The following is an 18,314-nucleotide window of genomic DNA, read 5'->3' on the forward strand; positions in this document are numbered from 1 at the left end:
GGGAATTGGCAAAGTACAATTGGGGGCGGGAAAGGGGGGGGGGGCATCTGGGAGGGAAACGCTTGAATTTCAGATGCTGTTAATTTTTTGTAATGATCCTGTGAACCACTGACAGTATCAGGCAGCATCAGCTATATATGTCATCACTATGATCAACGTAATTTCAATGTGGAACAGACTGAATGCGTCCATATGTTTGGGCTGCTACTGGGCACGGCTGCACGTGTCCATGGCACTGCCCAGTATATGAGTCACCATGCAGCTCGAGAGCAGGGAAAGCCTCAGTGCTGATGTCATTTCCTGATGGGGTGCTACTCTATGAAAACAGCACATGACACACTAATCTGATGAAATCCCATGAAAGTGGCCATCGTTACTCTGCTTTTTATTTTATTGGAGGCAGGGTAGCAAGTTTGGCCCAGCGACTCCACTACCTTCTGCGTCTCATTCTCTTTCACACATGTATGAATGGCTTTCTCAGACTTCTTGGACCTTCGTCCCGTCGACACACCTTCTGTCTTTCCTGTTATTGAATAAAAATATCCGTTATTGAGTGTAAAATATCCGTCTCCTGTTGTGAAATTACGTAATCCAGGGGAAAAAAACAGGGGAGCGAGTCCTTTGATAATATACATATTAATAGACACACGTAGCTTCTTAACGGGAACTTAGGGTGGTGCGGTTGCGAATAGATTTTTTTTTCACACTAAAGGTTTTTACGATTCTAAAAGAAATTTGTTTCTTTTTGAATTTACACTTGGAAAGATTAACTATGTGTCAAAGGTAATAATGTTTTCAAGTTCAGTTTCAATTTTAGCCTTGAGGTTTTTGCCAAGCACCTCCTCATTTACAAAGATAGGCTTGTTATTGTGAAGACATGATTGCTTTTTGAAAAGTTCCACTTGCAAACATATACTTATTGCATTTCCCCATGTATGTACACAGTGCCAACAAGTTAAGAAAGGAGTTGCTGGGTGTTCTGGTCACGTTCTGAGTGGAGGAGAATGGCCTAATGTTTACTGAGGTTGTCTTGTTTCCTTGTTTGTTGGCACAGAAACGTTGGCTACAGCTTTTAGGCAACATCTTTCATCAGCAGCCAGTCATGGACTCTGTTACTTTATGCTTGTTGGAGCTACAGCTAGCAATCAACTAGCTTCTTGGCGGACAGCGGTGCTGCAGTTGCTGTTGCTACTAGTGGTGTGAATGCAGAGTGAGATCTTATCTTAAAATACAGACTTATTTTACATTTTAAAATTAACAAAATTTGCTATAGAATAAAAAAGGCACATTTTTGTGTTGTATAAACTACTGTTAAGCCAATCCGTTGGTTGAACCACTGTCTTGAATTCCTTATCTGTGTTTCAATTTGGGAGGATCAGTCCTATGTAAACATCCTTGAACTCTTTTGGAAAATGTATTAGCAAATCAATAGACTACATTTGAACACAGTTTTCTGTTTTGAAAGATCTCTATCCATCAGGGATTTAGGTTAGCAAGGGTCTACTCAATAGACCCTTGCCTAGACTCTACTGCAGTGGTTCTCAAACTTTTTTGGCTTCAGTACCCCCTTTCCCTGATTTCTGAATCCAAGTACCTCCTTTACCCAACTACAACATTTTGCTTAGAAAACTGCAAGAGAAAACTATAGCATTTGATGCAATGAATGAATGATAACCAACCTTTTGAAGAATAGAACATTACAAATAAGGAATGCAGTGAAAGAGTTACAATTAGTGCTTCCTGAACAGATTTATTTTAACGCTTCTTCATTTATTTTCATGATTTATTCTTACATTTGTACATTTCCCCCTCTCTCTCAACTACCCCCTGTAGTACCTCCACGTACCCCTAGGGGTACGCGTACCCCAGTTTGGGACCCACTGCTCTACTGTATTCTTGTTGTCCTGTTTTCTCCCCTCTTCTCCCTGTGATCCCCTAACTCCTCCTCCTGTTTTCCCCTGAGCCGTGGCTCTGCTCCCTCCCCTGGCCCTCAGCTGCCCTGTGGCCCTGCTGCTTGCTCCAGGTCTGAGCCATGGAGAGCGGGTGATGGATGTGCCTCCGGGCTTCTCTGTGGGAGGTGGGTCTGGGGCTTCAGACGCACAGCCTGCTCCTGGCTGCCATGGAGAGTGGAAGTTGTCAGTCTCCACTGTAACCAAAGACGGCACCATGAACCCTATAGGCACTATAGGTAGGAGCCTAGATCAGTGGTTCTCAAAGTGGGGTCCGGGGATCCCCAGGGCTCCTTGAGGGGGTTCCAAATCATTTATTTTCACTGTAATTCCATCCATAAGTAGCACAATGACAGAATGTACTATTTTGGTCATGGGTTTCATACACTTTCGGTAATAAAACATTTAAAAGCTAAAATCCTATCCGATGGGGGACCCTGGGAGAAAATCGTACCAAATGGGGGTCTGTGGTCTAATTTGAGGGGTCCTTGACGTGATCAAGTTTGAGAAACGCTGGCCTAGGTCACTGTGTCAGCCTAACACAACAGCCTGACATCCGTGACATTTTCACATGCATTTCCATTTTGCTCCTCTCTTTTGCCAATTTACACAACAGTACTGATCAACCTATACCCAGTTAATGAAAGCAACATCATTATCAAGCAAAGTGCGTGGCAAAGTGCGTGACAAGATACAGGATATACGCTCGTGAGAATGAGATCAAACCATCTGGCAGCGTCAGGTTAGCAGATTATACAACTTCAAAAGCAAATTCCACCCTCAGATATATTTAAACTGTAGGTTGGCTATCAAGTGTACACTTGTGGTAATACCAATAAATGGTGGGAGCAGCAACTATAGTGTGTGGACTCCAATTTGTTATTATGAATAATGAAAATACACCACCTAACAACAATGAACACAGGATTCAAGGTACTAAGGTGGCTAATAGCAGTTTTAACTAGGGATGGGGATCGAGACCCGGGAAGGACCTGGACCCGGTTCCAAATTTCTCAAAACCTGAAAATCAATAAGGTCCGAGCTTATGCTTTAGTGCTGTAGAGACTAGTCCTATAACGCAAAGTTATGTCTCGAGATGAGACTCATGTAATTTCTAGTTCACTGGTGCACAAACATACATTGATTGTCTAAGGTTTTGTTTTTGAATTCAATTGCCAAGCACTGTTAAACTAAACAATCAAGAACTGAATTGCCTCATGCCCTTGTCCGCTTAATTTTTCATTTGGTCAATTAGTTGCTTGCTAGGATGGCTGAACGTGCAAAGTGGTGAATATATAATAATAATAATAATAATAAATCAAATATTCCCAATAATCCAATTTCTCATGTGTGCAGCCACGAGAAATGACCATGAAATACAATCTGGTCCCGTTTTTTGGTGAGTATCCATAAAGAAATATTTGAGCACAGAACAAATTTGACCTTTAACCCCAGCAGCACACATGGCCAACACCAAAGAATCCTGAGACACTATAGCCAGGTGATGAAATGCTAATTAGCTCATTAAGGCCGTTTTTGCTTGCAATTCATATTAATTTCTGTGAACGCGGTCACAATATTATCTTCATCCATCAATAAGGTTGTCGTGCAAGTTAGACATCTGTCACTTGGGGGGTGCGTTTAGGTGCAGCATCAGTGTACAGTATGTTTTATTATGTGAAGGTATGGAGGCAGGCTGAAAGAAATCTCTGCAGTGCGATGAGGTGCAGCGGTGGGTGGCAGACAGCGGCTCAGTCCAGTTGATGTGAGGACAGAGATGTCATGTGAGACCGTGTCTCAAATTTCAACATGAAGCCGGAGCGCCTAAACGAGACCCTGATTGTGTTTACATTGTCACTGATTTATTAAGGTCTGCCCTATTCCTATATTACTTGGCTGCTAATGAATAAACAATATTCTGCGTCTCGTTTGTTTCTTTAAGCTGTGATGTATACAGGCAGGCAGAGGGGGTGTGGACATACATCTTCTCAATAGGCCGTGGTATTGATGCTGATGGCCCTGTGACCTCATGGTCTGAGAAGCCAGAGGCAAACCCAAATCTCCAGGCACCGCAGCTTGGCTAGAGCATTGGACTGATGGTAACCTTTTTGCAGTGGCTAACTGGCACGCTAATTGTGATGAGTTCAGAATTTAAATTATCTGTGTTACACGAGAACAGTCGTCTCGACCGTCCTTTTTTGAGTTGGTGAGTTTGGTTGGACTCTGACCCTTCCAAAGTCATTCGCAGAGGCAGTAAACAGCATCTCAATCACACTCAGTCAGGGTTTCCTTCCCTTACAACTGTTTCATAATGGTATAAGAAGTTTACTGATCTTAAGATGACATAATAGTTAGTTCTACAGTCAACTTTGTTTTTGTTTTTCCCTTTCTTGTAATGTATGTATTCCCATCTGATGTCATACATGTTGAAGCACTTTTTGTTGTACTGTCTGTTTAAATGTGTTTTTTTGTATTTATAAGAAACCGTATCTTGTCACGCAAGACAAATTTCGGATTTGTCCGACAATAAAGTGAAATCAAATCAAACTAACAGGGATAAGCTCCCGTACTGTGTGTGTGTGTGTGTGTGAGTGTGTGGGGGGGGGGGGGTTATTGAATAACATTCTTGTAACAAATGACACAAAGTGATTTTGTTATTTTGAAAGTTTTCTTTTTATTGCAAACAATATAATACAAAAGATAAGCTTTTAAGACAACGGCATGTTTACCTATAGGGAAACTGAAGGTGACAACAAGAGAACTAATGATACGGAATATAAAATGAGGAACACAACTTTTTTTTCAAAAACAAAAAAAAGTATCCTGGTGATTCTAGAAAATTCTTTATAACACAGCCACAGCTTCCATAGCCATTCATCCATTTGTTAGAATGAAAAAAAAGAGAAAACTTCCCAGTTTTTTCTTCTTTAAAGAAAGACTTTAAGATAGTGTTTATCGTAATTATAAGCAATCTGTACATAACTAGATCATGAAAAAAAAGAAACTTTTTAAACTGACACATTTACAAATGATAAATAAACAAATTTGTACCACATATGACAGCACTCTACTCAGCTGAAAACTTTTCATCTCAGTTAGCTGCTGCTGAATTACAAAAGATAATAAGTTTTTTAAAATTTTCAAATAAAATTAATGCTAAAGAATAAATTAAGAAAAGGTTAGAAAATGGACGGGGCTGTAGGAATGATAGAAGCATGCCAGACTCAGCGGAGACCTGCTGGCTGCTGGGAGATGCAGGTCAAGGGTCACTTCCTGTATCTCCTCAAGCAGGAAGTCAGAACTTTGCTGTGGCTTCCACACTGCAGCGCCTCTCTACTGCGGCTCCAGAGGCACCAATGGCATCAAGGCAGTACCCAGATAAAGACAAGTTACATCTAGCAACATGGTAAAGGCCCCCTAGTAGAATTACATGGCACCTGTTGTAGCATTTCCAACACAATCATTTGAGCTAAAGCAAAGAACAAGAAGTATAATATTTGCCTAATTCACTGATGACACTGTCATATCATGGCCAAAAATTCAAAACTATATTTCAACCCTGCATTGCTCAATTCTTGCATCTCATGGGAATTACAATAAAATATGTACAGTACAAAGATTCAAAAGCAGAATGTAGGCTATTATAAGACGGCAGTGTAAGTAAAGCTTACTTCCTGTACAAAAATACATTAGTGAGAAGTAAGGCCACTGAAGGTTTTTACCCAGCATTCCTGCTCATAAGACACATGTTAAACCCTCAAATGATGAGGATGATGATGATGATGATGGCGGCGATGACAAGAGCAGAACACATACACAGTACATACTAAAATATTTATAACCAATATGTCCTCACAGAGGATTTCAAAACAATTGTTTACATTATATCTAAAAAAATATAATCACAATTCCAAGCAATACAAAAGGCACTGTCGTGAGCCAATCCAAAGATATATTTTCAGTACTATAAAAAAGGGTCCTTGTTATGTTTTTCTGTTGGCAATGAAGGGTGTGTGGCATGGCGGCAGCAAGGCCCCCGGGCGGAGAGAAGTCTATGCATGGGGGGGATGAGTGTGATACAGTCAGTGCTGAGGCTCGCCTGCCTGTCTCAGGGCCTGGAGAGCTGTGTGTAGACGGGCTGCTGCTCCCAGTGCTGTGGACTGTGGGTCTGGGGCACGGACGGCACCCCGGCCGTGTCGGCGATGGGGGTGTACATGGGCCTCTGGCTGGGGCTCATGTAGCTGAAGGTGGAGTACAGGCCGGAGCCCTGGCCGCTCGCGTGGCTATAGTAGGAGTTGGCGCCGCCCTGGTGGTCTGAATAGTCATACTGTGCCCTGGTGATGGGGGGGTAGGAGGAGCTGCTGTAGTGCTGCAGGTTGAAGGAGCCGTAGGTGACGTGCTGCGGGGAGCCCTGCTGCTCGCTGTAGTGGCTGGGGCTCAGCTGCTCCGTCTTGATCTGGGTGGTTCTCTGCTGCCCCTGGCCCGGCTCCCCCGCTGCGGTCAGAGAGTGCTGCTGCAGCTGCTGCTGTTGTTGCTGCTGCTGCTTGGACATCCAGGCGTGGGCTGCGGTGCTAGCCGCCTGGCTGACCGAGGAGCTGCTGATGCCGTAGCTGCCAGTGTAGCCAGCTTGGCCGGCGCCGGGCACCCCGGGGTGGCTGTGGGGCGGCAGGTACTGGTCGAACTCGTCGACGTCGAAGCTCCCCATGTTGGAGATGACCTCGCTGCTCAGCTCACTAATGTCCACAGCCCCGAAGTCGATGTTGAGCTGGCGGCCGGTGCCGCCCTCCTGTATGGGGCGCCCCTCGCGCTTCAGGTCAACTTTGCTGGTGGGCAGGTCTGTCTTGGGGGTGGTTGGGGGTGTTGGTGGGCCTTGGGACTGACCTGGTCAATGGAAAGAAAGAGTTAGCCTCACAGTCAACATGATATTCACACAACCAGGTAGCTGAGGAGGATATTCTTACAAATATAAAATAAGTGGTGATTTACAGTGGCTGACCCAGCATAAGGAAATAGTGTTCAAATTAAATGTATAAACTAAACAGACAAGCTTTCAAGAGGAAGAGTTTAGTGACACCATTGAGACAGGTGTATTTGCGTGATGGCTTGTAAAACCCAGTCATCGTTAATCATTAACAGGTGTCTGTCTGATAGCCCCAAAGGTGTCTAGAGATTAGATTTGTAAATAACCTGTCAAAAATGAGTCACACTGGAAATCAATAGGCCTACAGGAAATAAATGATAAATGCAGAATGGCTGAAAGGTTTTTACCTGAATGCTCTCCGGGGGAATGCACTTCGCCCATACTGGAGGCTGGGGAGTCAGCCTGCTGCAGCGCCTTGAAGATGGCGGTTGGAGAGATGTGGGTTTGCTCGCCGTCCTCTGGCTCGCTCTGCCCGTTCTTGACAGACTTTCTCCGCCTTGGCTGATACTTGTAGTCGGGGTGATCTTTCTTGTGCTGCACTCTCAAACGCTCAGCCTCCTCCACGAACGGGCGCTTCTCTCCTTCGTTGAGCAGTCTGGAAATATCACCAGAAAGTTGTACATTCATTTAGATTACATTCAATTACTGTAATAGCAAACTTTGGGCATGAAGTGCAATAGTGGAATAATGTCATTAATTGAATTACTAGCAATGTACAATTATACTAAGTGTACTCCTCATAAGAATATGGATGCTACAGTTACAAAAGTTTGAGTGCACTAATCTAATGTGATTCATATGCCCTCTACTGTGCAAGCATATTGGCGACTTTAAAATAGGGGGAGAAAAAAAGGAAAAAAGAAAATACAGGTAGCCTAACGAAAATCCCAATGAAAAACAATTGGCCAATGATAAATTCAATTTAAAAATGCATTTGTCTAATATCCACACTGGTCAGCTCTACATCAAACAGCAAGCAGGTTGTGCATTTTACAGAAGGAATACTCCGCTGCGCACGGCGGCGCGTAAAAACGCACTGCAGCAGAGTTGGAAAGTGAAAAGTAAACCTACCTCCAGAGTTTGCCCAGGGTTTTGCTCAGCTCGGCGTTGTGCAGATGCGGGTACTGATCGGCCAGTTTCCTGCGTGCAGCTTGAGCCCAGACCATGAAGGCGTTCATGGGTCTTTTGACGTGAGGTTTATTTTTACTGGAGCCGTTGACGCGCACTGGCATGGGCACCAGGGTCCAGTCGTAGCCTTTGAGCACCTGGGACACCGCGTCTCTGATACACACGGGGAACTTCTCTTCATCTTCTTTCTTGAACTCGGGGCTCAGGAGGAGATGGTTGTCGGCCGGCCGGGTGTTCTCGGTGTCCGAGCCGGACCCAGACGGACACGGCGAGCCCGCAGAGTCCTCGGACATGCTGGGGCTCGGAGCGTCGGAGTGACCCTTCTCCTGTTCTTCTGTCATCTTCAGGTAGGGGTCGAGGAGATTCATGCGAAAACAATTAAAGGACAGCTTCTCGCAGTAAAATTGCAGTTTGGGAGAAAATCCTTCCTTCTAAATCCAAGTGCGGTGCCCAAAGACTGCAATGACAGCCTGAGAGGGCGCACAGCTTGATTGGCAAACTTCACTCCAAAGTCAAAGATGCAACAACAAAAGACAAAAAGGTTTTGACGCTCCTTCGGCTTTGCTCAGTTTTTTAGACCAGAAAGCAAATTGCAAGTGGACGCGCTGGAATGCTTTTGCTGTGAAAATGTGAATTAAAGGAGAAATGTGACTATAGAGAAGGACACATGCTCGTGGAAGGTTGCTGAGAAGTCTGGAGACGGAGGAGGCGATCGCCTGGATTTATGTTTCTCGGCAAGGAAGTGATTGGGTGAAATTTTTTAGAGGCGGAGACGAAATCCGACTCTGCGCCAAACTCTGCAGTCAACAACAGTGAAAACTTAACTCAAGTGGGAAAGTTTTTTCTTCTGCTTCTTCTTTTTCCAACTAAGGCGTGATTTAAATGTAACATAGCCCTAAAATGAAATTAAACATTCTACAAAAAATAATTAGACTAAACAATTAGACTTTTCATCAGGGCAGTAAAACTATTGGAATTGCCCTTTTTTTCCTTGAAAGAAATTATAGGCCCATACAGTAGCTTGTCGTGCATTTTCTTATAGCAATACAGTATTATTAAATGACCAAATGGATAATTCTATTATGTTCTATGTTCAAATTCCTGTTTATTTGTTTATTTCTTTGCAGACTGTCCAGTGTCCACCGACTTTGTGAATAAGTAGGCCTGCCATTGTTTGGCCTATAGTAAGTTGTTTATCTTTGTATCTCATACATTTTCTAATGTAGTTATATTGTGATTCATACTTTCTTTTTTAAGGTGACATTCAAATGGAAGCAATTGTCATTCAACTTTACTGATTTTTTTTATCTATCTCATTGTTTTTATGATAGGCTAACTAAACTTTTGATTAAAACAAATCTGATTATTTCACTTTTGATTGTCAAGGGATAGGGCTTAGTTTGTTAAGTGTTGCGTATATGATTTTAATACAGTCCAGTGTTTGTGTGTGACGCCTGTTGAGTTGTTCTGGGCTGGTCTCCACACTACAGCATCGACATGGACCAATAGGGGGAGACAACAGTCCAGAAACTTGAGAGAGGCCCTTGCAGTCACTGCAATAATTACAGCAAAACAGGAGGATATTACAAAACATATAACAAAAAACAAGACGACTTAAGTTTCAGAGTTAAATTCATTCAAAGGAATATAAATATCAGACTATATCTTTAGCCAGCAGAAAATTGTATGTTATTGCTGAGGCAGTAGGCCAGAGTAGGCTATATAAAGCAACAAGTTCTCATTTAAAATGTTTTCTTTTTATTTAGTATTATTATTATTGAAAATAATTAAAGGGAGACTAGATAGAATAGTCTACTCCATTGTGGATTTATTTAATTATGAAATTAATGTTCTTCTTCTTTTCCCCTTTCTTCTCAGAACTGGGTAGTAGGACTAAATGGATTGCAGTTAACAATTTTGTAATCACACACTATTAAAATCCTGCCTGTTGCATGCAACCCATTACTCCCTAAACCTGATGATATGTTTTGAGTAGAAGTATAGGTTCAGTTTTTGAATCCCCACCTCTCTCTTTCACACACACGCACGCACACACACACACACACACACACACACACACACACACACACACACACACACACACACACACACACACACACACACACACACACACACACGGCACACACTCTCTCTCTCTCTCTCTCTCTCTCTCTCTCTCTCTCTCTCTCTCTCTCGGGATTTACTTTATGTTGAAGCAGTCATATGTCTTTCTGTGTTTCTTTAGGCACATTTGTATTCTTCTATTAAAGTATTATTATTATTATTGTTATTGTTGTTATTATAGTTTATTAACATGTGTAACATTATTGAAGTGTGCTCTTATTTTCTTTGTCAAGAGACTCAGCTTATTGAGTAAAAACCAAACGTGTTGCAGCATAAAATCCACTTTGCTGGGTTTGCTCCAGCTCTTGTTTTCGGAGCGACAAAGGGCACTTTGTTGAGTTCGTTTGGTCACTAATCCATGTATTTAATTTTAGAAACCAAATCCAAATTTAAAAAGTTATGAGTTCATATATATAGCCTTGAAATGACTGAGAATTTCCTCTTTTTATTACAGCCCTATAATTTAATGACAGTAACTCGACATCGTCAACATTAACGTTTTCATAAGACTACAAACCAAACCTATAATCATTAAAATAATTCAGCCACAGGCACTAAGACATTGAATGCACAAAACATTATATTATCCCTTATTGATTTCTCTTGTTAAATCTATACCAATTAGATAGAAGAAGATGTAGATAGAGAGAAGAGGCAAGTTAGAGAAAGATTTTCTTAACCTTTGAGACTATTGAGATGTGGATTGTACCAATGTAACTATATATACATACATATTAAAATGGTATAAAGTTACCTTTAAATCTTTAAAATTGTGTATTTATCATTGAATAGTTAGGCTAACCAGTTTGTTTGGTAATGTCCTCACAGCATTTCTCACTGACCTTGTAGGGAATGATAAAGCTTTAACAGTGCATATAATTCCCCCCTTAGTGTAACACAGGGTTTCTTATTGCACCGAGTCTTTCAGTCCGCCTCCTGGTGTCGCGACCCTGGCCTTTTCATTAAAACCAGCCTAATAGGGCTGTCAGATGGATCTGTAATTACTGCTGCTTGTCTTATTGGTTGACTGGAGGCAGCGGTGGACTCACTGCCCTGTCAACTCCCCTGCGTGCGTACAACCGGATGACATACAATTTAGAAACGCTATACCTCCAAAATAGGCCTACACGTCGCGGAGACAGAGGGGATAGGATACGGTATAGGTGGGTTTAAGCTGTTTTTATTTCATCACCGTTTGAAAGGTATAATTATCCTGATTTTTACCACACATCAAAGTAACCTGATGCTCCATACTCGGACTGAAAACCTTGAGCCATTTCCCTCAATAACGTGTAACCTCCGAGGGCTGCGGGCTGCACGTCACACAGCATCACAGCTGCAGTCAAACGATACTCTTACACTAACACACTTTTAAATGCAACTTGTGCCAATGTGCCCCTACAGCTGCTGCTCTGGTTATGTCCACTCTTTCTTTTTCTCCACCACTGTGGAGGTGAGGCATCAGAGGTGTGGCCTGGCATGTTCTCGACTGACTGACTGGCTGACTGACTGCAGAGGGCTGGAGGTGCCCTCCAGACTAACCTACGGCGGGTCGGGGGGCTGCAGATCCTCAGGGTCAGGCCCCACAGTAACACACGGACGGGACACCTGCCTGCGGGCCGAGCGAGCGGGCCTTGGGAAACTTCTCAGCTTGACTTCGAGCCACGGCGTTAAAAATCTGAGGCAAACACTGGGGGTAAACTGCTAAATCATGTCTTCCACCTCTCCTCGCTCTCTCAGATTCCACGGCAAATGTTTGAGCAGACCGCCTCTCCTCCTTTGAAATGCGTATTTTGTTTGTGCGTGGGTGTGTTTGTGGCGTTAGTACAGTAGGCGTATGGGGCGTTTTTGTGTTGTGACATTTGAATTCTCCGTCTCCTGCCAAAAGACAAGTGAATCAAAGCAGTTAAGACAGCTATGTTTGGATTTATATTTCCGCAGAGGTTCTTCGTTTCATCAGCTTCCTTTATGTGGTTCCAGAACCATTCAGATTGAAGAAACCCTCTGTATTTATTGTAACCTATATGCACATCTTTTGGAATTGGGAGGGTATACTTAAATGCCTTTTGCAAATAATTTGTAGAATTGAAAATAGTCCAGCAAAACCTTCACATTACAAATATGGCAATCATGACCGAGTTGTCTTTGAACCTTTTGAAACACTGAAATGCATTCGATATCTTGCAGTAGCAAGGACGACTTGAAGACCACCAGCATGTTTGAATTACTTGCTCTGAGATCCCATGAAGAATTAGAAGAATTCCTGCAGTGATAAATGGTGTGGCAGAGGTAGGGCAGGCAGAGGTGGGCTTGGGCCAGTCACGACCGACATAACACCTGTCTGAGACTTTCCACAACTAGTGCCAGCTGCCCTAGACATGGCAGGAGGCTGCAAGAGGGAGAACTGAGACAATCCTGTCGGCAAACCGTCTGAACTCTCCTTCCGGCTGCCTCCAGCGTCGGTTCAGAGGCAACGGCCATTTGTTAAATCTCGCCAAATCCAGCGTGAAGCGGGCAGCCATCGTCGCTGAACTGTACTCTCTAACCCACCGTCAGCCAAGGTCCCCTCAGGATGGAGGAGCTGGCCCAGGTGTTTGCCTAACCAGATCAGAGCGCTTTGGCCACGGGCGGCTGTTGACACATGGCATTTTGCAGAGGGTAAAGTTTAAACAGGACTTATGAAGGCCCTGACACCCTCAGAAGGATGGGCGTATCTTCTCTGCTCTGACTCTCTCACACCTCCCTGATATCCCACACAAGACCACAACATCTCCCAGGCTCTGCCAGTAAGTCTGGGGGAAAGAGCACGCAGACAGAGACTCCGAAATGCACAACTTGTCTATACAAAAGAAATGCACTTCCGGAATGCATGTCATAAGATCCATTTTTAGGTTACCACATATAGAATTTAATTGTTATTTCATCACTACAAAATGATCTATGGTCAACTAAATCATTTACCATCAGGTCACTAACTTCCACAGCGATAACGGATTAACTTCAAGTTATACTGTGCATGCAAAAGCTATCCTCACAACCATAACTACATGAATTATTACTGACTCAGATTTACTTGACGTGGATCTTCTCCATCATCCAATTAGATCAGATAGCATTAGACAAGTGCTGCTATTCCACCAAGGAGATACAATCCAACTTAGAGACAGAAGAGTTGTGGCCTTCACCTCTTCCACCAGCAGTGTGTGGTAATTGCTGCCGCACGCTTTCTTGTATATCTTCCTCTGGCTCCGGCCTCCTCCGGAGATATGTGCCACAGTAATCTCAGCCTTATCTCCCCCGGGCTTCTAGTAAACTGAAACACCTTGGACACTGTTTGATAGTGTATCTGCGGGGAAGGAAATGCACGCTGATTTGGGAATGCACTGGTACCAATAGGTCCAGATAAACCTCAGCGGCACTGGATACGTGCCACCATTGAGCCATAGTTTTTATGTCATCATAAAAGAGAAACCACCATAAAACAAAAAAACAACAACCATGGCCCCAGGATTTACAGAAACAGTTGTAGAGTTTGAGATACTATAGTGCCAGTACTCACTCGCTGTGTTGGACGTTCACTCACCGAGTCTGGTTACACAAACTCTACCGGTCCTACTTATAGCCTCTGCAGGGAAGGACTTATGACATCAATGTTCGGAGCATGCTGCTCAGTTGCGCTGGTTTGGACTTCGGCGCAAACCTGTGTTCTGAGCATGCTCAGTAATTGCCACGGTTTTAGTCTCACTTGCCAGTCTATCTCCGCAGGAGAGTCTGGTTCCTCTTACTCTCACTCTGGTATAGCGGAGTCGATCGGACAAACAGTTCTCGAGATACAAGGGAGACACACGCGGACGGTCCTGGAATTATAGTTAAGATCTTGCATTGGAGTCTTTGTCCTGTTAAAACCTCGATGCGTTGTGGAGTTGCCTGCATGCATGCAATCCAAATGTTCACCTTTCAACTTTTCTGCCAGCACACTTGAGTAGCACATCTGACTTCACATGCAATATTGAACTCTGCTGAGTGACTACAAGGCACCTTCCATGCCTCCAGGTGAAGTGACCTCCAAGTCAGTTTAAATGACAATGAAATGTTATTAACCAGCAGTGGTGTGTGTGATCTCCGCAGGTCACTCTCCTGCACCGGGCCCCATCAGCGGGGCCTGTAATTATGTCCGAATGACAATGGCTCCTTCTCAGAGCGCTGACAAAATGTTATGACATTATCTGACTGAGCCTTTGTTGCAGGCTAACAATGTGCTAGCATCCTCACCAGGGGTCTTTGGTGACAGGTAAGAAAAAGGACACGCTTCTTTATGTTCAAATGAGACGAGTGCTTATCATATTATCACCAAGGTTAGAAGACTTCTTTTGAAATGTTATCCATTACAGATGAATGATTGGCTACTGAGAATTATAATCACGAGGGATTGCTGAAACCCAGACTAGTAATTAAATTACTTTTTTGGTTACTTTTGTATTATTTTGCCTCCAACCTTCCCAGAGTGTAAAGTTAATGGGCCACTTATTCCACATCATTAAGTGCAATCTGAAATTATTGTTTTTAGATGACTATTGTTGGCATCACCTAGTAACCGTATTCTTATCAACATTATCTTAATGATTCTTAATGGTTTAGGGGTCAAATGTGGCTTCTGTCTACAGTATTTGAGTCAAAATACAAAGGTTTTCCCATCAAAGTTTTTTTTCCCAAATAATCCAACAAATATTTTCTTAATGGATGTCTGAGATTATATATATATTTTTTACCCTCAGTAACTGCAATCACATTATGCCCCAGTACTGTTTCGGGTGAATGGAACAGATTTATGGTTGAACTGTTGAAGCCTCACTCGTCATTGGACGTTGCACAGTTGTGTGTGGAGAGAAGCGCTGACTCAGGCTGGCTGACAGTGCTAGCAGCTCCCTGGCACCACGGCACATCAAAAAGTCCATCAGCCACGCTCTGTGGATGATGTCAGTGGGCCGCCTCTCCCTGCACAGCACACACAGACACCTCTCACAAAGAACCTGTATGCGCTCTGGCCCTGCTCTGCGTAATGGAATATTCAAGCTCTCGCTCCCCTCCTACCTGCTTCTACTATCAGGTGAAAATGAGACCGCTGTTGTTTTCCTATGCTTTCATAACCTAAAAATAAACCCAAATGTGTTTCCCCAATTCCATCAACTGCCCTTTGTTGACATCCAACTGACTCACTCATGCCTATTTCTCATGTATTTATAGATCAGCTCCTTTATTTAACCTGTGGCCGATATTGCAGGAGGAACAATTTTGATCTGGATAACAGATTTAGAAACAGCCCAGAATAAAATGTCGTCATTTTACGTCTCTGGAATATCCGTGGATATGTATATGAGCATTTCCGAACCAAAACATGTTGCATGTCATGTTTCTAGGTACGTGATTATTAACGTTATACACATCATAGAGTGTAACAAGTGTTTCTGTTGAAGTACGTCGCTGGAGCCTAAGGGTGAATAGTGTTGGTGTTCATTTGTTTGTCCTGCACCTGCTAATCGCTCTACTTTTTATTTGGCATAGGCGGTGTCCCCGTCTTGCAAGCAAGAGTTGCCTAAACATAACCAAGTTGCTTTGTTGCCTAAACGTAACCACGTTGTTTTACTTGCGTTTAACGTTGGAAAGGCAGCAAGGTTTTCAAATTAACCGGCATTTGCTTCAAATTTACATCGTAAAATGCCACGATGGGGCGTCTGAGTAGTGTATAGGTAAAAACACTCAGCACCACGGAGACCCAGGTTCAATTCCAGGCAGTGGTACGTCCGGCTTGGTCAGATGTCCCACCGGCTTCCCACCCGTGTCTGCGGGTGGGAAGCCGGTGGGGTATGAGTCCTGGTCACTATTAGTGCCTCCTCTGGTCGGTCGGGGCTCCTGTTCGGGGGGAGGGGAACTGGGGGAGGATAGCGTGATCCTCCCACGCGCTACGTCCTGCCGGTGAAACTCCCCACTGTCAGGTGGAAATAAACGACTGCACATGTATCGGAGGGAGCAAGTGCTACGGTACAACTCTCCCCACATCAGCAGAGGGGGTGGAGCAATGACAGGCGGGGACAGCAGGCGGGAATTGGCCAAGTGGGCCTACAATTAGGGAAACTTATTTTCAAATGTGCGTCGATATTGTACATATCCCTGCTTTTCAGACATGTCAAATGCTAACGTTTTATTCTGGCGACCGGCTTGTTTGCATCATTGCATGATTTCACAAATCTCTGGTGTCGCGTTTTTGTCCGACTTCTCCTCTTCCCTCCTGCTTCACGATCCTCCCACCTTAACCCGCCTCTTTCAACAGGGCTCATTTGTTTGGCCGAGCGATGAAAAGGAGCATTCTTCGCACGCGGCCGCGGCGATACGAGAAATGCCGACTTAATGAAGGAGTGATGATATCTAATCAGCTTCCAGAGGATCGCACCTGCGTCAGAACAAACCCAAAACCTCTGCTCAGCCCATACAAACGGATCCCCTACAAATCTGCTTCCTCCTTCGCTGTGCAGCAGTGGCCATGCTTTAGAGCCTTTGATATCACCGGTTGCAGCAGGCCGGGGGAAGAGGAATATCTTGTGTGGTCGAGACAGATCCAGCCCTTCTTAGGTGTTTCCACCGGGGATTTCAGCATTAGACCATGGCAATGGGATTAATAGGTTTAGAAAGGGCAGGGGTGAAAGGAACAATGGCATACTTCAAGAGCTTTAAACCAGTGTCTGATTACAACGGGGCGTGCCAAGTCTATCACTGATGAATCCCGTTTCAGGACAAAGGCAAAAGGAGAAGGTCAATGAGCCGCATTCGGTGAGCGCGTAGTCACAAGTCCTGCCGGTGAAGCTCCCTGCCGTCAGGTGGAAAGAAGCGGCTGGCAACTGCGCGTGTGTCATCGCGGAGGAAGCATGGTGCTAGTCTACGGCTCTCCCCAGATCGGCAGAGGGGGTGGAGCAGCGACCGGGGCAGCAGGGAGCAAATTGGCCAAGTACAATTGGGGAGAAAATGAGGAGGGGTAAATCAGAAAGAAAAAATATATATATGAAGAAAAATGTGCTTAAATGCATCTTTAACAGAATTCCCATCATCTAAATCCGTTTGATGATGTGTTCATCACCACTTATGTCAATAAAAAACATCACAGCAGTGAGATGACTTAGAAACTTAGACCGTCGAAACTTTAGTTTCGACAGTTTCGACGGCCTTGTGGTTAGCCTAGGGCTAGGCCCTGCCCTCCCCAAGTGCCAGCGTTGACATTCCCTTAACCACATCTATTTTATCTGAACGTTTTGGCATCGCCTAGCGCCATGATGTGTCAAGAATGTCCCCAAGATAGGCCTGGTGAAGCAGCGAGAAGGAAGGAGTGAAACTGAGGGAAGGACGAAGGTAAACAAAGCAGTTTGGAGGGTTGGAACCAGGCTGCCTTGTGATGGCAGTTTCACTTAATACGATGTTTACATAGTTTGTTTCTGACTGATTCTTCAGAACTTGTTAAACAAATAAAGGGGTGGAGTTTACAGGAATAGCAATGACACACTTCACAGATTCTCACTGTGAAGTGTATGCTTACAGTAGAGGTCTTCACAAGGACAACATTGGTCGATTTTCAAGGTGGGGAAACGACCGATAACCAATGCGGCCTCTTGCAGTCGTGTAAGTGCATGCGTGCACTGCATACGCCAGATTCAGGAGCTGTAACCAGGAAGTAGCGGCGACCTCTGGGGGTCTTTAACGTAACGACAGTGGGTGAAGGTTGTGTGTCCTCCTTATCTTTCAACTTCCGAGTCAGGAGAGACCCGGTTTGTGTCTCGACGTGTTCCGTTTCTTAACCGCAACTGACCGTAGTTAGTTTGCTAACCTTAACATTTACGTCTCCATGCACTCACGGCACCGCGCCGCTAGCACCGCGCCTCCCCGTGGTGAAACTGAAACAAGTTTCGCTCATATGTGTCGTTTTGGGAGTCATTGGAAATCGACTTATTCAATCATTTCAATATGAGAATGTGTTAAAAGATACTTTGATTTGAAAACTGAAAGCCGAAAGCAATGAATGCAGAAACAATAATAATTTGGGGGGAGATGCAGAGGTTCCTCCATGCAGACACATCACTTTTTATATCGGGGGGGGGGGGGTTGCTTTCTCCTCTCTCCTTCAATTTCTTTCAGTCTCTTTCCTTCCT

General features: G+C 44.1%; 1 protein-coding gene across 1 annotated transcript; it reads right to left on the reverse strand.

Annotated features, from left to right (window-relative positions):
• Positions 1–4,612: 4,612 nt before the first annotated feature.
• Positions 4,613–8,673, reverse strand: sox9a (SRY-box transcription factor 9a). Its single transcript, XM_083649134.1, has 3 exons — positions 7,942–8,673; positions 7,218–7,465; positions 4,613–6,830 (listed from the first exon to the last, which is right to left on the reverse strand). The coding sequence occupies exons 1-3, from the start codon at positions 8,364–8,366 to the stop codon at positions 6,058–6,060; spliced, it is 1,446 nt and encodes a 481-aa protein (XP_083505260.1). The 5' UTR covers positions 8,367–8,673; the 3' UTR covers positions 4,613–6,057.
• Positions 8,674–18,314: the final 9,641 nt, after the last annotated feature.

Source organism: Poromitra crassiceps, assembly GCF_964638095.1.
Source record: "Poromitra crassiceps genome assembly, chromosome: 13".
NCBI classification, from domain to species: Eukaryota; Metazoa; Chordata; class Actinopteri; order Beryciformes; family Melamphaidae; genus Poromitra; species Poromitra crassiceps.

What these genes read in the sequence shown, in the direction of transcription:
- sox9a (XM_083649134.1), bottom strand. Translation starts at nt 8,366, where the DNA reads ATGAATCTCCTCGACCCCTACCTGAAGATGACAGAAGAACAGGAGAAG. An exon ending in ACCCTGGGCAAACTCTGGAG is followed by an intron (nt 7,466 to 7,941) that starts GTAGGTTTACTT and finishes TGATATTTCCAG; the next exon opens with ACTGCTCAACGAAGGAGAGA. An exon ending in TTCCCCCGGAGAGCATTCAG is followed by an intron (nt 6,831 to 7,217) that starts GTAAAAACCTTT and finishes TCCATTGACCAG; the next exon opens with GTCAGTCCCAAGGCCCACCA.